General features: G+C 39.9%; 1 protein-coding gene across 1 annotated transcript in view; it reads right to left on the bottom strand.

The window, feature by feature from the left end:
* CACUL1 (CDK2 associated cullin domain 1) overlaps nt 1–18,510 on the bottom strand; it is a gene marked incomplete at its 5' end in the record, with an annotated part of 45,915 nt that overhangs the window by 21,970 nt on the left and 5,435 nt on the right. Inside the window, 3 exons of the mRNA XM_084265155.1 lie at nt 2,746–2,841; nt 12,555–12,657; nt 17,067–17,193. Of these exons, the coding sequence (XP_084121281.1) occupies nt 2,746–2,841; nt 12,555–12,657; nt 17,067–17,193 (326 nt within the window). The remainder of the gene's footprint in view (nt 1–2,745; nt 2,842–12,554; nt 12,658–17,066; nt 17,194–18,510) is intronic.

Raw genomic sequence — 18,510 nt, forward strand, 5'->3', positions numbered from 1 at the left:
AAGCAGGTTGAGAAAACCCCTTTCCTGTATTCCCACCACTCACACACAGGAATATATGGTTTGGCACATACCAGGAGACACAAGTGCTGCTTTGGTATCACGCAGGACCCAACCTAAGGCAAAATGCCATGCTTGTTTTGGCCATCAAGTGACAAAAGCATGTTCCAGTTCTCAGTTTTGTAGATTTTTAAGTATATAAATGTATATTAATACTTTTCCTAAGCAGCAATCTAATTACCCTTTCAGAACAAAGCCTATCAGTGCAACTCAAGAGCCTTGGAAGCTCCTGATTAAAGCAATCATATTGCTACCAAAATAGGAATGCCCTGCCATCTCTGATGAAAAGGTAGAGCTCAACAACTTAGTCCTCTTCATCTAAAAATACACTGAAAGTATATACTAAAGTAACTACAAAGCTGTAATTGATACTGTAGAACAATAAGGGTTTCACCTCTTGCAATTGCTTTTAATTGTATTTTCTTGTCTAAATAAAGGAAACTGCTGCTGTCTGAGAGAAAACTCCATTAGACATTATAAGGCAAAATTGCAAAAATAGCTGTACACAGAAGTATTTCCACATGCTTACAGAAAAAACTAAGAGGGAAGAGCATTTTTCATCCTGACTTCTCTGTTTTGTGCATCACATCACACACACCACTGATTAGTAAATTAATTCAGAGAAAAAGTCTGAGACTTTATTTGACATTAGCCTTCAAACCAGCTATACAGCTGAGCCAAAACAGCATTGCTTTTGGCAGCAAGATAAACTAACACAGAAGTCACTAACTCTACTTAAAATAGACTTAGAAGGAAGATGGGGGCAGTTTTTCACAGGGCCTGTAGTGGTAGAACAAGTGGTAATGGTTTTAAACTCAGAAAAAGGGCAGATTTAAACTAGATACAAGGAAAAAATTCTTCACAGTGAGGATGGTGAAACACCAGCACAGGTTGCCCAGAGAGGTGGTGGATGCTTCATCCCTGGGATTGCTTTAAGGTCAGGCTGGACAGGGTTGTGAGAAACCTGACCTAGTGGAAGATGTCCCTGCTCACTGCAGTGGGCTGGACTAGACCCTTAGAGGTCCCCTCTGACCCAAATCATTCTGTGACTCTAGGATAACTCTCAGGCCCAAACTGAGTTAATTCATTTAAATGAGAGAACGTTTGCAAGAACAGAATTTTACTGCCTCAACAAATCACTAGTCACACTTTAATGAAGCTTCTCTTGGAAAGTGATAGAGTACTTTCACTTTCCTTTGTTCTCAACCACTACTACCTGTTCATTTTACAGGTCTGTTTATAACTCATTAACCAATTTTACTGTGTTCAGGTATCAGACAGACTCAAATTCCAAGAGAGAAATGATGGGATACAGAATACACCTCATTTGGAGATACAAAGACCACATCAGAATTGCGTGCAAATTAAAATATTAAAATTATTCAGCAATTATACCTTGTCTGGCCACACAGACAAAGTTTTTATCAATAAAGCCTGTCTGTTTAGGTGGCTATCATGAAGTTTTATCTCATGTTCATTACTGCAGTCTTAATGGTTAAGGATAGATAGCTTTTGACCTCTGTGAAGGAAGGACCTCTACATGTCTGTGACAGATCTAAGCATTCAATACAAGCACACACCCAAGCAGTTTATCTCCATTTGTAAATGGATCTCATACTAAATTATAAGATTGCTTGAACACCTGCCTGCAACAATAAACAAGTCCGAAACAATGGCTAGCATCTAAAATTAGATGCAAATTAGCTGAACTAAATAGAGGGGAAAAGTCTCTTCCTAGTTCTTAACGTAACAAATCTGTAGGGTGACACTATGCTGAAAGACTGCCACAAATTGCCAGGTCTCAGGTGCATTCACTGAAACATAGGACATCTGAAAGATGCTGCTTCCCAAACTCTGGGAGACTCCCAGTACAAATAATTTTGAAGAGTTTGAGATTTATTTACTCTAAATCAGTTAAAATATTTTTTTCTTAAAAAAAAAGTTTCTATCCCAACAATTCTTATTCTTCTTTCTTTTTTAATTTCTAAGCAATGCCAGTGCAAGGACAGTTCCTGGGAGAAGGGCAAATTTCAAGCTTAAGTTGCTGATTACCATAAAAAAACCCAATAAAAGTCTTGGCACTTTGACAAAAGCAATGCAAATTATAAACTTTAGAGGTACAGAACACTTCATAAATTACAAAATCAGCAGGACAGGCACTTATAGCCAATGGTTTCTGAATTTCTGCAGGTTATGCCCAACAGTGCTATAAACATAAGTTTGTTGTCATCCAGTCAATGCTCTAAATTGTTTTATCAAGTGACACAGACATTTCCAAGAAACATTTATTTCTGCCTTGTCCAAATCTGTGCAATTTGAAAGCAAGAAAGAATCATCTTCATAGCCCATTTAAACTCCCAAGCCAACATATAACAAGCCAATAAACTATCTGTTCAAGAAGATTAAAATGAAGGCTTTATTAGAATCAAAACACAAACCCTTCCCCCCACTCCCAGGAAAGAAATATTAGGGCAGAAACCAATTGCAAAAGTCTATATTTAAAAGCATGGCTTCCCCTTCCTCTCCACACATAACTTGATCAGTACTATTACACAGGTAGCAAAACCAGGCATGAATCTTAAGCTCTACAAGTTAAAAATCATTAGAAGTGTATTTTATTCTTTTCACTTCCAGTCAGAATCTTGTGTATGGATAAACTTTATTGGAAAATAATTGTCTAAAACTTACCATATATATGAAAAGAGGCACAATGCTCTGCAATGCTCCCATATACTGTCCAAGAGCTATGTTAAATCTTTCAATATAGAGATCTGGAGGGCTGGCCTGCAAGAAACCGTAAAAGTCAGGTTGTAATTTGAAGAAGAGAAAGATCTGGAACAGCATGGGCTATGCTTTCACAGCTAACTCAAACAAACTGCAAAGACTTTGATAGGGTAAGTCCACACAAAGCAAGCCACACATCATCCCAGAGTTTCTGCTATAACTCCCTCCAGCAAAACCAGTCTTCTCAAACTGGTTTCTGACTTGTGTCAGTGCAAAAGGTGCATTTGGTGAGAAACACAGTATGCCTGTAACGAACTAGCATTTAGCATATGCAAATAAAAACACTTAATAAAGACCAGACCATCGTTTTGAAAGAGCTATCTGTCACACCTAGAATCCATAACCAAATGTCAAGGAGCGTTGCAGTGTGTGCTCTGACCACCCCCCCACCCCCAGGCTTTGACACCAGGACAGCAGGGTGGCATTAAGCTGCTGCTTTGCCTCTGAGCTGGTGCTGACATATCCTCCAGCTCCAGGGAGCTCTGTCCTTCACAGCAAACAGGGTTCAGGTTTTGGTATGTCCCCAAAAGCAAGGTAAATATTCCAGGTATTGAGTTGGAGGGACTAGAAAGCAATGTCTTCTGATGAAACTCCCCATCTGATGTGCTGCACTCCAGATTAGGGCCACAAAACCTGACAAAACAAAACAGTGCTCCAACACACAGTGTTACCCTGTAGCACTGAAGCAAACATTTGCTACCCAAAACCTGAACGCACCAGCTTTATGACAGGCCTTACAGAGCCCACAGTGACAGCACTGCTGTTTTCTGTGCTCCATCTCTCCCAAAGAAGGAAGTAAGGAAGCTAAAAAGAGCTGCTCTGCAGCAAACTGTTAAATTGAGAAGGGAACCAGAGAAATGGGAAGCACTAACCACTGCTTTTGTTTAAATATTTATTCAGAGGGATGCTGGGAAGCTGCATTCGAGTATTCAGGAGTGCACTTACCCAGGGATGGAAGCAGACCTGGGGTACACTGTTCCTCCAACTGTGCCCTTCTCCATCCCAACCCACCCACATACTTTGCCTCTGGCCCAACTCATCCTGCTTTCCCTACTAGGTCTTTCCAGAGGAGGAGTAGGTGGGTAGCTGCCTGAGTTTCTACTCTTCACATACATACACCCAGGGACAAAGTGTTGCTTGCTGATAAGAAGGAAAACTCTTCCCTTGCACCATTTTCCTCTCTGACAGCACCAAGCCAGGAGAGGATGGAGAATGCAGCAGTGGCTGGGCTCTTGGAAGAAAACAAGCCTAAAGATTTTTCTGAAGCCAGAGTGCCTGTGGTGTGAGAAAGGCTCAAAGCTAGCTGCACCTCGACCACCTTAGCAGAACTTAAAGCTCTTATCTTGACAAAGCAGATTTTTCAACCTTCATATGGACATTCACCAGGGGTCCAAGAGAATGGTTAAAATTTATGTTGCCTTTTGCTCTATTAAGGAGTCTAATTACAAAGTCTAGAATTTTTTATAACAATTTATAAAGGTAGTTTGGGTTTTTTTTTTTCCTTTCAACTAGCTCCTTTTGCCTCTTTCCTTAACATGCCTAATGATCAGGTGGGTAATTTTCACAGCAAACACCTATACAGAGCAGACATTGCAGAAAGGAAAGCAGAACTGGCAAAGGAATAAAGAGTGTTACTCCATGTGCTGTTGCCAAAGGTTATATATACAGTTAATCCTCATTTTGATCATTAGTTTTTAATCTCACTGCAGATGCAGCTCTCAGGGGTGGTCAAACAAATTTTAGTTCAAAATGCCAACAATGTATACAGGTGGCTACAAATTCCAAGGACTCCCTTTCATATATAGTTCCATATATAATTAGTTACAAGTAACGTAATGAAATCTGCATTTCTAAGCAGAATGTATTCCTGCTTTGCTCCTTTTTAACCTCAACTTTAAATATGCTTATACTGATTTGAAATTACTTGGTATACAGCTTCTAGGATTAAAGAAAAACTCTACTTCAAAGAACAGGTCAGATAAAAGGAGACCACAGGACAATGTTCTTCTCCCACTGACAGTTTGTGCTTTTCATTAAAAATAAAAACCCAAACAAAAGCCTCTGGAATGCAAAGTCCTGCTGCTGACTACTTTATCAGTGTGAGAGTTTTGTTCTCCTGATAGTGTTTCACGTCAAGCCTCAACAGTCAAACTAACAGGAATGCACAAACTGACTGACTCTGCTCGTTTTGAACAAACAAAACCAAAACAAAAACCCAAAAAAAACCCACAAAAAACCCAGAAACCTCTCCACCAAAAAAACCCAAGTCAAAACAAACTCTCCTGAATCATTGCTTGACTTGTCAACTAACACAAAACCCAAGCCAAACAGAAATCAATAATATTTTCACAGCTCATCTATGAATTATCGTTCCATGTGGGGAAAACAGAACCATCTGTTTTCTGTTCGTTAGGCTGTCGCTGAACGGCTGCTCAAGGCTGCTCGACTGAAATCAATTACTTCTTCGAGCACAGGAACTTTCCCCACATCTCTACATTCTTATTAATAAGACTAACTGAAGTGGGACTAGCCTGATATAAACTAAATTCATTTTATGAACTAAAAAGTGGTGTGTGGCATCAAATGCACATGTAAAGAGATGTTCCTGAGATTCTTCTGTTAAATGACCATCATTACAACAGAACTCGCATTTAAAAACCTGTATTTATTCAGCTACAGCTATTATTTAAAAAAAAAAAAGTGTTTAAAAACTGCTTAGGATGACATTTTGCACTCTTGGTCCTAGTCCAGAAAAGACAAGACAGTTGTGGACAGGTGGAATCAAGCTTGACATTTACTTCTTACAACCCCTCAGAAAATATTAAGTCTTTGAAAAACACTCCTATCTTATACCTCAGGAATGTATTACAGGAGGTATTCAAAGAAAGAAAAACATACTGCTGGCCTAAGGTTTTCCAGGAAGGAAGAGGATGCTGCATGTAGTTCCTTCACTCTCTATTCTGAATCCCATCAAGCTGTCACTTCAGTTCTTGCCCGTGTTGCTTTTTTAAGACACTCTATACAGGTTAACAGCTTAAATCCTTTCCTACAGTGGTCCTCTTCTACCACTCACAGGGTTAAGAACAGTTTTCCAGCAGCAGCTACAGTGTCTGCCCACAGAAGCCCAGTCAGGTTTCTCAAACTGGGATGCAGTTGCATTTGCTTAACATCTTCAGCTTGGTTTTGAGCCGACTGCTTCTTTGCATAAACAACTGCAGCTGCTGTTAAAAGCTGATGTCAAAGTCATCATTTAATCTCCTTACACACCACAGTGGACATCTCAGCACCAACAGAAATGAGAAGCAACAAGAAAACACATTTGAGAAAGGATGACATGCAAGAGACACATCTTCAAACAAAACAAGCAATTAGAGACTCAGCATACAAAATTACCCTTCCCTTATGTGAAATCTATTATCTAGGTGTCTCAATTAACTTGTGGGCAAGAAGTTGTATACATGAAAAAGATGGGTTTTCTCAGTGTGAAAGCCAGTTTGAATATCACTCTTTGGCTGAACACACAAATGAGGTCAGAAGACACACTGCTGGCTCAAGACAACTCAGAAATGGCTCACAAGAACGAAACAGTGACAACAGTTCTTTGCTTGAGGAACACAAAGTTAATCTGTTTATGAATAGTTGTCTGGCACAATCAGCAACATATTCAGTAAAGCCTACATTCCTATGTTGAATGGGCAGTTCCATTTTCCTAGGAACATGCTGACTGCCAAAATGCCAGTGTACATGCTGTAGCATCTCCCTCGCCTGCCAAGCGAAAAGGAAGAATAGCTGTGCCTACACAAACTAACCTGTTGTTCAGTGCCCTGAATCTTTGCAACCAGTTTTTGCTCTTTCTTAAGAAAATGTAATTTGTTTACTTCACCTTGTGACAGTTTATGTGGTGTCCAGGTCTACCTCACCAGACATGGGTACTGTTAAAACTTCACGAAAAACAGACATGAAGCCAAAGGACAATTAATCTGAAGATTCTGCCTTCCTAATCAAAATCCACACTCAAAACTACTCTAAGTCATACAGTGTTGTTACACAGTCTCATATAATTGCCTTGGAGCAAGGTAGCAGACAGGCATGTTCCCATTTCCATTCTACATGCTTACAAAGCAAAAAGACATTGTATCTGAAGACCATCAAAAGTAGTAAGAAATCTTCAGAGCTTTTTCCATCTAGTAAATATATATTCACTTGTGTCATATTTACTCTGTAGTTGCATCAGGGTTTGCAGCACTTGGTGTAGCATGGCAAGGAACTAAAAATGAGTGCTGGTGTACAAGTCTCTTCACAAACCTGCAGGCAAGGATGCTTTTCTCAGGGTTGTTTGCTCATGTCAAAGTCATCTTCTGACGGCAATGTGGTGTCCCCTACCTCCACCTCAAGTCAAAAGTCATCTTTGTGATGTCCACACATGAAGATGCACACACATTCCTAACATTTCTCACTTCTGCTGTCTAGTACTGATCATTAATTTAACACGATTCAATGTGGTGTGACTCACAGCAGTAAGGGCTTGTTTCACACACTATTAAGTAATGCTACCCCAGCAAAACGGATGGATAAGTGTCCATGGCACTAGATATTTGACTGTGGGGTATTTTGGGTTGTTTTTCTTTTTTTTTTTTCTTTTAAGTATTAATGACCAGGGACAAGGCCAGTCCACATCTCTTCAAATAACAGACTGTTGATATTAACAGATTATGCAGCTGATCTGTACAGACTTTTAACAAATGTGTTTTTTCTTAAGAAACACTAGTTTCTTAAGAAAAGAGTTAGGAAATAAAAGTTCCCAATTTCCATTTTCCATCCTACTCCTATCTTTTCTATAGGCAGAACACAGAGGAAGCAAATTCCTTTTCTACATAAGTGAGAAATTACTGCAACTATGGAAATTACTTCAAGGAATCAACTAATTTCAAATTAACATGAGCTAATTTGAGTGTTATTTCTATGTTACAAGAGATGAGACATAATTCATGAAGCAGGCTCACTATTTCTCATTTGGCTAGCAAGCCAGACAACGCCCAAACAGTATAATAAGAATGGGCTTCTTCATAGGGATGGAACATATAACCCAGCCTCCCGTAAGTGCATTACTAAAATCTAATCATAACTTCATCAGCAATCTGATTTGCTATGTCTACATAAAAAAGCAGCCACAGATGACGTTGTCAGAAGTTCTATTTTACAGGCTGGCTGTTCAATTACAATATAAAACTGCATAAAGGTAACATAATCATCAGCCTACCTTGGAAGTAAAGCAAACTACATCTACAAACCAATCTGGGGTAAGGTTACCTTGAAGTGTAAATATCAAGAACTGGTATGAGGTGGTACCCAGCATGTAACTCTGCCCACAGTGAGAAGTTCAGTTTTACCCATCCCTCAAAGAGCTACTTGGATGCATTTTTATAGCACCCTGACTACATGCAAAGCTCAGAAGGTAAACATGAAAAGCCACTTCAGCTCCACGCTTTTACTTTAATCAGGAGAAGTGCTGGAAGTTATACAACTATTTCTGAAAGTCAAATAAGGAAGTTCAGAACCTAATCTGAAGTTTGAAGCAAGGCATCTGTATTTATCAGATTAATGTTTCAGATGGAGCTAGGGCAGAAAATGACCAGCTCCTCACCACTGGATGGTAAAACTCCACATAACCACAGGGGACAAGTGGAAGGTAAACATAAGACAGAAAAGGAGAAAGGAAAAGGCAAGGAAGGAACAGACTGTCCACAACAGATACTGCTGACATTCTTAAGAACAGATGGCCAATGACAGTGACGTGATACAAGGCACTCAGTACCCAGAGATTTGGCAGCCCTCAAAATAGCAGAATGGCTTTTGCAGTAATTCTTCCAAGGGAACAATAGGTGAGAAGATATTTTCATACACTGCACCAACTGGTTTGAGAGCTGACAAGACAGAGGGCTGAGAAGTTGTAAGGATTAATATGAAGCACAAAAGGTTTCTGGCATTGCAGAGTGAAGACCCTGAATCTGCAGGTCCTGAGGCCACACAGCAACCATGCAAATAACCATGCAAATTATCTCCCTACATCAGTGACTGCTCAATTCAGTCTGTTCATTATGAAAAGCAACCTATTGTTTACAATTTAAAAAATTAATACATATACACACATGCATATGTACATCTCTAGATGTAACAGAGGAGGGAAAACCCCAAGGCTTTGGGCTGTTCAAAAGCCTAAGTACACTATCAGCAATTGGCTGCAAATTTAATCAAATGCTTTTAGACAGATGGAATTTAAGCAAGAAATCCTGGTGGTTTAGCTCTACCATTTCTGATTTATTTATAATAGAAACAATGCAAGAAAACCAGTGTTTGTTTACTCAGAGAAAGACTGATTTTTCATTTAACTTCAATGAATATCAAAATCACATGAAATCAACTGTTCCTGGTCAAGATAAAGAGAGCCAAACACCACAAAAAAGAATAGATCCTTTTTTTTCTCTCTAAATAAAAAGAGGATGTAACATGACAAAAAAAAAAGGTTTCCAGGTGTCATTTCCTAAAGGAATTAGTGAGATTTTTCTAATTAAAGTGAAAATCTTTCACTGCACTTGCACAAGGAAGCTACTTTTGTCATGGGCCAATTCAATACCTGGTTGCATTTTCATCACCAGAGCTTAAAGTACTTTCAATCGTCTTTTGCTGGATGTAATGGGCAGAGTACTTGATTTTAAATTACTTTATCAGAGTGCATAAGAATAAACTAAGCCAGAAACACTAGTGCCTAATGCAAATATAGTTTTCCTCTTTAGAAAGAGAGATGTGTTTAATTTGAAAAGCATAGGCCTGGGTATCCACCCTACCTCATACATCTGAATGACTCGGTACTTACCCACAAAAGCAGCTGTCATTATTTCAAACCACAACATAATGGGCTAAGTCCATTACCAATGAAATGTTTCCAAATCAAGCACCTTGGAAAAGTCACCTGTACACTACAGGCATCACAGGCTTCAAGACAACAGGAAAAGTGTTCATTTGTGTTTTCTGTGGTTTTGGATTTAGCACACAAAATTCAAAACTCTGATCAACTCAAGAATTAGGGAAATTTAATTCTCAATTACTGGAAGTTCCACATGGCAAAATTTCATCTTACTTATGCAGAGAAACTGGTCAGGCTTTGATTGCAAGAAAGGAAAGCAATCCTCACTCAGCGTCTTTCCATAACTGAAACAGCCTGAAGAGAGGATTATTTACTTACATGCATAGTAAGGAGGGAACCAGAAATGTCTTGGGGTATAGGAGGCCCTGTATCAAAGAGCTGATGGTCTGATGACAACCAATCAATCTCACCTAAACACACTACTACTCAGCAGGCAACATTCACTGCTGTTCACCCAACATCTAACAGCCCAACCACGTTCTCATAATGCCTCTGCCACCACTGGAAATTGTGGGGTTTAGGTGAAAGCCTGGGAAGCAGACCTTTAGGAGCACACATGGTGAGGGCTAAGCAGACAGGGGATAAAAAACATAGGGAATTTGGCAGTGAATGCCATGCAGAAAGGAGACAAACTCCAATAAGGCTATGACCACATGAGAGCACTGGTATACTGAGATACCCCCATTTCTACTATTTGATATCCAACAGGTTTACTGTTTTTGCTGTTGGTGAGTGATTCTTGTAGGAAAAAGCTTGCTCTGACAGGCAGATACTCTGCAATCCACTCACCATTAAACTGTTCCACATTACGTATCATGCTTTAAAAGGATCCACATATATGGGGGGGGGAATTACTGTTTGCCTGTGTGTGAACCAGGAACTTCCAGATGACCAACATTTGCAAAGTAATTTGTTGTTATTGCTAGGGTAAAGATCTAGCACCATATTTTCAACATCAAAGAAAAATGCATTAAGATCAAAGAAGAATCAGGATAAAAATAAATATTGTAGTAAAGTAATTTCTGAAGAGTAAATTTCACAACCCACAGTTGTTAAAACAATTTCTTTACAGGGCAATTTTAGTTCTAAGACACCTGAGTTTTACTTAAAGCAGCTCAGAAAGATGGATTTACCATCCAAAAATCAATGTATTGTTCACATCAGAGAAAACTCATATAATACACTCAAAGATGGTATCATGTTCTATCTTACAGTCCTCTTGCCAGCCTTCACAGGCGTGTCTATCCTACGTAAAGACACTTTTGCAAGACAAAGATTGCATTAAATAGTTGTCTCAACTATCCTTTCAACAGCTGATGTTCACAAGGCAGCCTTGTTTTTAGACAGAGGCATTTAATGCACACATGTGCTAGAGCAAACTTCAAAAGCAGCTACCTCGGATACTTTTGGAACTTTACTAGTGGTAGTTCTTGATTGTTTCCTCTGAAGCATTTGGGGTATTCCCAAATTCAAAGCAAAGTAAGGCTGTACACTACCCATGGGATGTATCAGAACTGGCCAAACCTGTAAAGCTGCAATGATTCCTGGTTCTCACCAGCAGAAGAAAAGAAACGCACAGGCTGCACCAGTCAGCAGAACCAAGGGAAAGCTTTGTTTTAAATACTACACCTCCCACCAATTCTTACAGAACAGTGAGGCTGTCGTTTCATGAGGAGCAAAGACATTTTAAAAGAGAAAAGCAAAGAATATAGCTCAAGATGACCTAGATATAGTCAATGATTGCCCTAAAGACCATGGCCATTAAATGCAGAGTGGTTACTTTTCTTTATAAGGAAAGCAGCAAGAGGAAAGCAAGAGTGAATCAAGGCCATCAGAGCTATCACAGTGCTCGATAGATACATAGGTAGACAGATAGGAATGCATGCTTAGCCAGAAGCTCCTGATGCAGAAGCACCGACTGCAGGTGATGCTGACTACTGACTGACAGAAATCAGGTATCAGCTGCTCAAAGCACTGAAAGAGCTGCTGTAGTTTAGGGTTCGTTTGGATTTGGCATCTCTACATGATGCACTGTAAGTCAGTACAGAACTCACACATCAGTTATGGAAGTGACAAAGGCTGTAGGGAAATAAAAGTGTTGCTTCTACAGCAATGACAATTTCAAGAGCATGCCCCCAGATTCCTTAGCCTAAAGGGAATTTTCAACAAGGAACACACATGAAAACAAAACATGGATGCACAAATAAAATGCAGAGAAGGACAGGGATATACAAACTGTACTAGGACTGCTGTAAACCACTGACATCTAGAGATGGGCAAGAAAAATGCAGAATAAACTGTAGCACAGAACTCTCATAGGCAATAATTCCTAATTCATACGTCACAATTCATATTTGATTTACTTCAATTTTTCCTTTAGATTTTCCCTTTTGTGCTGCTTGTGATGCACAAGGACCATAAACCATTGATGCAGATTAACATGGCAATGACAGACACCCATGTAACGTGCTCAGATCAGGTCTGACTGAAGCATTTACACCCTAGATGATATTGCAGATTTCCCCTTCTCCAATTTTTGATTCTATATTACATTTTCAAAATTTAGCCACCGCTCTCCACGTGCTTCAGCTCTCTGAAGAGAGACACAGAACTGGCTCTAGTAGCTGGTATTCTGTCTGACAGCCAGTTAGTGAATGAAGCAGTCCACGATTTCGTAAGCTAGCGTATATCAGTCTTAATGGCAATCCCCTCCACAGGCCATCTACATGCTGCTCTGATATAATCACAGATCCCAGGAAAGACAGAATTAGATTGTGCAGCATCTTACCTGCAGCTCCTTTGAGACTCTCTCTAAGTGGTTAGTTATCTTTTTTATTAGGTCACTATACATCTGTTCCGAATGCTGCTGGCATACACACTTATACACACAACTGCAGAAACAAATATAGGAACAAACAATGAACTTACAACAGTTTGCAATGAAGGGTAACAGACTTAAAAATATTTTGTTCAAGTCTCAATTTAGAGGATAAGAGAGTTAAATGAATGATTGCTGAACTTTTAAATACAGCCCTAAGCTTGGAATGAGCTCAGACAGACTCTTAAGTTTCTCCTGGAGGGAGACCCCAGTGTATCTGCCCCATTCCCCCTCCCAGACCTCACTTGAACTTATAGTGAGTTCTCTTAACAGTGTACTTCAGAACAGACAGGATAATTCTGTGAACACCACACTCCTAATTCTGGCTTCTGTGTCTCCTAATTGAATGAAGCCTCCATTACAATAGGTAGGATTAATAATTAGATGCACATTCTAGGGCAAAACCCTTATTAAAAGAAACAGTCACAGAAGTTGCACCAAACCTGTGCTAGCATTTTAAAAAATAAGTGGCAAAATGTCTAAAATTACAGACCCAAGCACACGACTCTATCCTTTGATACTTAAATTCTAGGAAAACCCTATACCATCACAATAAGCAAACACGCAGAGAGAAAGAGTAACAAACTTCAGTTTTACATTCCACAGCTTGGTTGTGGTCTTGCAGCATCACCTTTGTTTATTAAGAACATTTTATTGCTCTCTTACTGCAATGTAACACATCTGCAAAACAACACTATGCCTTGAAAACATTTACCACAGTTGTAAAACAAACACAAGTATTACTTTCAGCAAGTAGTTACATTAAGGTCGTCATCATTAACAGGACTAACACCAACATTACCTACACCAAGCAGCTTGTGCTTTGAGTGCTTTCCTTCTTTGAAGTCAGCATTTGGAAAGCTAGCTGCCAAAAAAAAATAAAATCAGAGGCAGAAGAAAGACTTCACCTGGTATGTTGGGCAGCCCAGATCTCCCCCAAACCTCTAGTCTACTCCCCTCTCCCTTCATCCTTCTGTACTGAGTACAGTGACAGCAACTTCAGCCTGACACTGCTCCTTAGGACATTCACACACACAAAAGAGCAAGGTCCAGATCCCAGACTTGAATTCTGCAGGTTTTAACAGCACCCAAAGCCTAAAGCTATGGTACAGCAACACTGTGTCTCTGTAGGGGAATTAGGACTTCTCTACTGAAAAGGTGGTACAATGACAAACAAACCACAGGCTACAGGGGGCTACTGGAATTTTCTAATGGAAGTGAGAGGTTAGGCACCAACTCCAAGCCTTTGGGGCCAAGACAGCATTCTCATTCAATAACTGCTGCCCTCAAAGTCTTTACAAGTGAACTACCAGTAACTTTCAGAAGCCTGTATTGATTCCTTCTGACAGCTTCAAAAGCCCCAAACCCACAGCATTAATCCTTATGTAAATTCTGATCCTTTGGCAAAAAAAATGTTATTTCTTCAAAACCAAAAGATACCCCACACCTCTCCTGCTGCTGTATTTTAAAAATAACTGAGTATCTCTGGTTTGATGCTATTTATAACAACAAAGTTGCCCTGTTTCTTTCTTCTACTAATAGAACATCCTATTCTGGAACAAGCAAGTGCAAAAGGCATTTTGGTATGATGCAGTAACAACAAAAATATCAAGTTAATTTGGACCAAAGCAAAAACAGACTGATTTTTGTAATCTCCTACAAATCAGCCAGCTGGTAACAAAGGGCCATATGTTTGTTTGCTCCGTAACTAACCCATGTATAACCACTTCCATAAGTTGACCACTTCCTTTGCAGTGATGTAACTAAACTGAATTCTAAAGTACAGGTCTGCTCAGTGTTAGACACAACACTGCTGTACCTACTTCTGCAACGCCTTCTGTAGTCAAACACCAAACGTCCTACATGCGTGCAGAGTGTGTTTACATTTTATTTGAAGACTTGTATTTAGAAGTTCCTTCCCTTTTTTCAGATCCTGTTTTCAGTTCCTGATCGCAGGCTGAATCTGTGAATCACCCTTGCCCTGGTATTACCCCAAAGAAGTCACCTGCTTTCTCGTCCTTTAGTATAGCCAAACCCCTCAGGAAACGGATGACCCAAGCAGGACATCAGAACATCAGCATTTATTGAGAGGGATGAAGATCTGAGACCTGTGAGCTGTCTTGCAGACCAGGTCCAATCACATCATGCCTAGGAGGCAGCTGTAACAGTCACCAGAAAGTTTCCCTCACACCTCTCTGTCAATATATTTAACCCTCCTAATAGAACGTGACTATGCACAGGCAGGCTTTGGACTCCAAGATAAAAACTGTCACTAACCACAGTTGGATTCCTTATGGATAAGCTGATCTGTAGTAAATAGCTGCATACACACCTCTGAAGTTACCTCCTAGCTTTCACTGCTGTAGGGCAGACACCTACAGTTATCACTGTTCACATCACATACAGGAGTTTGGGTATCTAATAATACATTGAGTTTGCATTATGGAAACCTGGATTTCTTCAGTCTGCACAAGGAGATCAAAAAGACTATCTTTTCAGCTCAGTTTCACTGTAAAAAAAAAAAGTAAGAGATATGTAGCTGTTCGACCCACTCCAAAAACCATCCCATTTTCAGATTAAAAAAAACTAGCCTAGGGAAGCAGAGATGAGCTAAACTCAAGTCTACTGCAGATGTTTTCTACTACTCTAAGCAAGCACCATCATTAAATTCAATTAAAAAAGCAGGTTTTCTTCCATCCTTCATTCCATGTTCTCCAAAATATAAATCAAGTAAAGGGTGCACCCTCTAAAATAAAATAAACAAAAAACTAAACCTCCTTGCTAGAAGAGGCTGTGTCACAGTAATTGAATCCAGACATAATTTTTAAAAGAAAACTTAAAAAAAATCTGACACATACCAGCTTTATCAGTAACACTCAACTACAGCTAATCTTTTGTTTGGGGAAGATACATGCAACACACATCTGTGCATCATTATAATGTTGCACCCAGTGTCACACCTTGATGTATAAGGCTTATCTACAAGAAACTTAAAGCCCCTAATTCCCTTAATAAGGGAATAAGCAGTAAAAGGATGGCAAAGATAAACTGCAGCTATCTGCAAACCATAACTAGACACAGATCTACTGTAAGTATTAAAGCATTAATTTTGGACACTTACTCCCACTGTGGGGAGATGTTAACTCTTACTGATGGCTGGTTGCACACCAGGGATTTCAAGCTACAAAGTGACTTTGATTACTTGCACTAAAGCTGCAAAAATCTCTCTCGATTCGAATTTGCCACCTTAATTATTGATACACATACTGATGCCTGAGTCCAGCAATACCAAAAATCTGGAGCAGAAATTTATTACAGGTTTTAACTGGAGTTAAGACAGAAGGCTAAACACTTGCCCTTCTCGTATCTGGCTCCCTAATCCAAAGTTTCAAACCAGAGAGATAAGATGCTTCAGAGCAAGTGGGCAAGAGACAAGAGAGCTGAAGGCTTCTAAAACAGCAATCGGTGACTGTGCTGCCAGTGTCACTTCACAGAATGCAACACATGACAAAGAAAAGCAGGACTGCAGTGCTACTAGTTGTGTTGCTGGCAAGGACCAGCAGTTTCAGTGGCTTCTTGGGTGGCAAATGCAGCAGCAGCGACCAAGTTTCCATCCTGTTTACCGACCTCTTGGACACCCATCACCTACAGAACAATCGCTATTTTACTGAATCTCTTAAGAAACTTCAGGTCTCTAAAGCATTTAGCACTTTGGTTTGGAGCAGCAGTGTGGTTTTGAGGCAAAACCCCCACCATTCCCACTCCTGTGTACTAGCTTAGGCTGGAGGTTGGTTCTGGTGTGTGACCAGACCCCTTTTAAAGCAAAGTAAGCTGCAGCTCCAGGCTAGGTACCAATCAAATGTTCTCCAGACAAGTATGGAGACAGGAAAGACTGAACTTCATATCAGTCCTTCAGGCAGCCTCTAACAGCACATGCAGCAGGATGTCTGGGCAAGGGTGAAATCACACCAAGTCTGCCAGATAAAAAGACACAACCGACAGTTTATATGGCTGGACTTTGGCACCAATTGCTTCTGTTTATTTCTGCACCTCTACTACACAAGAGAGGTGATGAAGAAGCCTTTTGAAATATTAAGTCAAATGCCTACCATGCCAGTCTCTCCTTCCCCTTTGAGAAAAGGGATGTTGAAACTCTCATATATTTCTTAATACATTACACTAAGGGATTGTGGTGGAGCTCACTTTAATATTTTTAGCACTTAAATGGTAAAGAATTAAAATGCTTATTCTAGATGTCAAGATACGTTTCTATTATTCACTCCTAATCATTTAAACAACACTGTACTTCACATAACCTTCCCACTTTCCTTCTCATAAATATGAAGTATGACATAGGCTGCAAGGTAAACATTTAACTTTAAAGAAAAATAAATGAAGATAGCACTTGAAAGATTTCCTTACCTGTATATTTGTTCATAGGAGATAGGGATGTAGTCACCAGGACTCTGAGTTAAAAGCTGATCTATGGCACTGTCCAACTTTGGCCAATACGTGCTCTTATAGTCTTCAATTGTTATAACATTCATTACTACAAGAAAAAGACAAAAAGTGTATTTAGTGACTTTAGCTAAAGAATGAGAAGTGAGTGAATGCTCTGCAACTGCAGGTCACACCAATAAGCTGGCCCAAAATAAACCAGGAAGGGTACACTTCCGCTACGATAACCTCGTCTAAAACTACAGCCCAGACTTGGTTTTGTACCTTTTTATTTACAGAAAACAAAAGAAAATGAGAAAAAGCTGCCAAATCACTGCTTGGGTATTTCTTAGGGACCCAAGAAGCCAGGAAAAACTCCTGGGAGTTCAGTTCTAGCATGATGATATAACAAATTAAAAAAAAAAAGTAGTTCAGATTAATAAATGATGGAACTATTAACTGTGGGTCCTCACGTGCAGGAGGAGAAGCTTTGGCCAAGACTGGTAGGTTTTGGAATACTTCTCAGCAGATGTATTCATTTTAAAAGTCTCAGGTAGGACCAGCAGCTTCATTGCTCTGAAAGCTGATGCAATTCCCTGTGTTTTCAAGTGCAGTTAGGCTCCTGGGCAACTTTTTTGGATCCATATTACAGTTTCCCCTCTAGCAGGCACAATAATACTCCTTTTCCAGATAAGGATCAACAGAGGGAAAAACAGGAGGCATTTAAATTAGCACTCCCCATCACTCCATGATTTTCCTCCCCAGCTTCCCAACTGCACCCTCCTGTGAAAGCCACAGTTTTTGTCTCCTCCTTTTCAGGGAGGATTTCTGAACTCAGCACCTGGGGCTCAGCTCCAATAGTGGCCATGGCAGAAGGGTTAGCACCTTCCCTAGATATGTGGTCACAGGACAACCTTGCTTGGCTTGTCACACTACCATAGCTTCACAGCACCCACTCAAAACAAAGCCCTCAGTAAGAGCACAGGACATACTTCCTATCAAAACTCTCTGGGAAATCCACAGGTGGGTCTGGGTTACATGGAACAGAGAGTAGAGATAGTTCCCACCCCAAATAATCCAGCTCAAACACTGCACTGGAGAGAAATATTTTGAGTGGGGCTGCATTTTAAATACATGTGTAAGTATAGATTCACTGCTGGGTTTGAGGAGGAAGGTGTTGGAAATGTTATTTTCACAAGGGGTTGAAAGGAACAGGGAAAATCACTTCTGGCAGCATCATGAAGGACAATTCCAGGGAAATACAGGCAAAACACTTAACAGTTATGAGAAAAAGAAGAGTATAAAGAGAGTGTGGAATAGAGAGAGGTGTGAGACAAGAAAGAGCTTGAACACTGCCTTGGAGAGCAGGTATTACAGATTCCTGTTCTGTGTCTTTTTAGGGTATTTCAGCCAGAAACCTTACTTAGTG

Source organism: Gallinula chloropus, assembly GCF_964237585.1.
Source record: "Gallinula chloropus genome assembly, chromosome: 5".
Classification (NCBI taxonomy): domain Eukaryota; kingdom Metazoa; phylum Chordata; class Aves; order Gruiformes; family Rallidae; genus Gallinula; species Gallinula chloropus.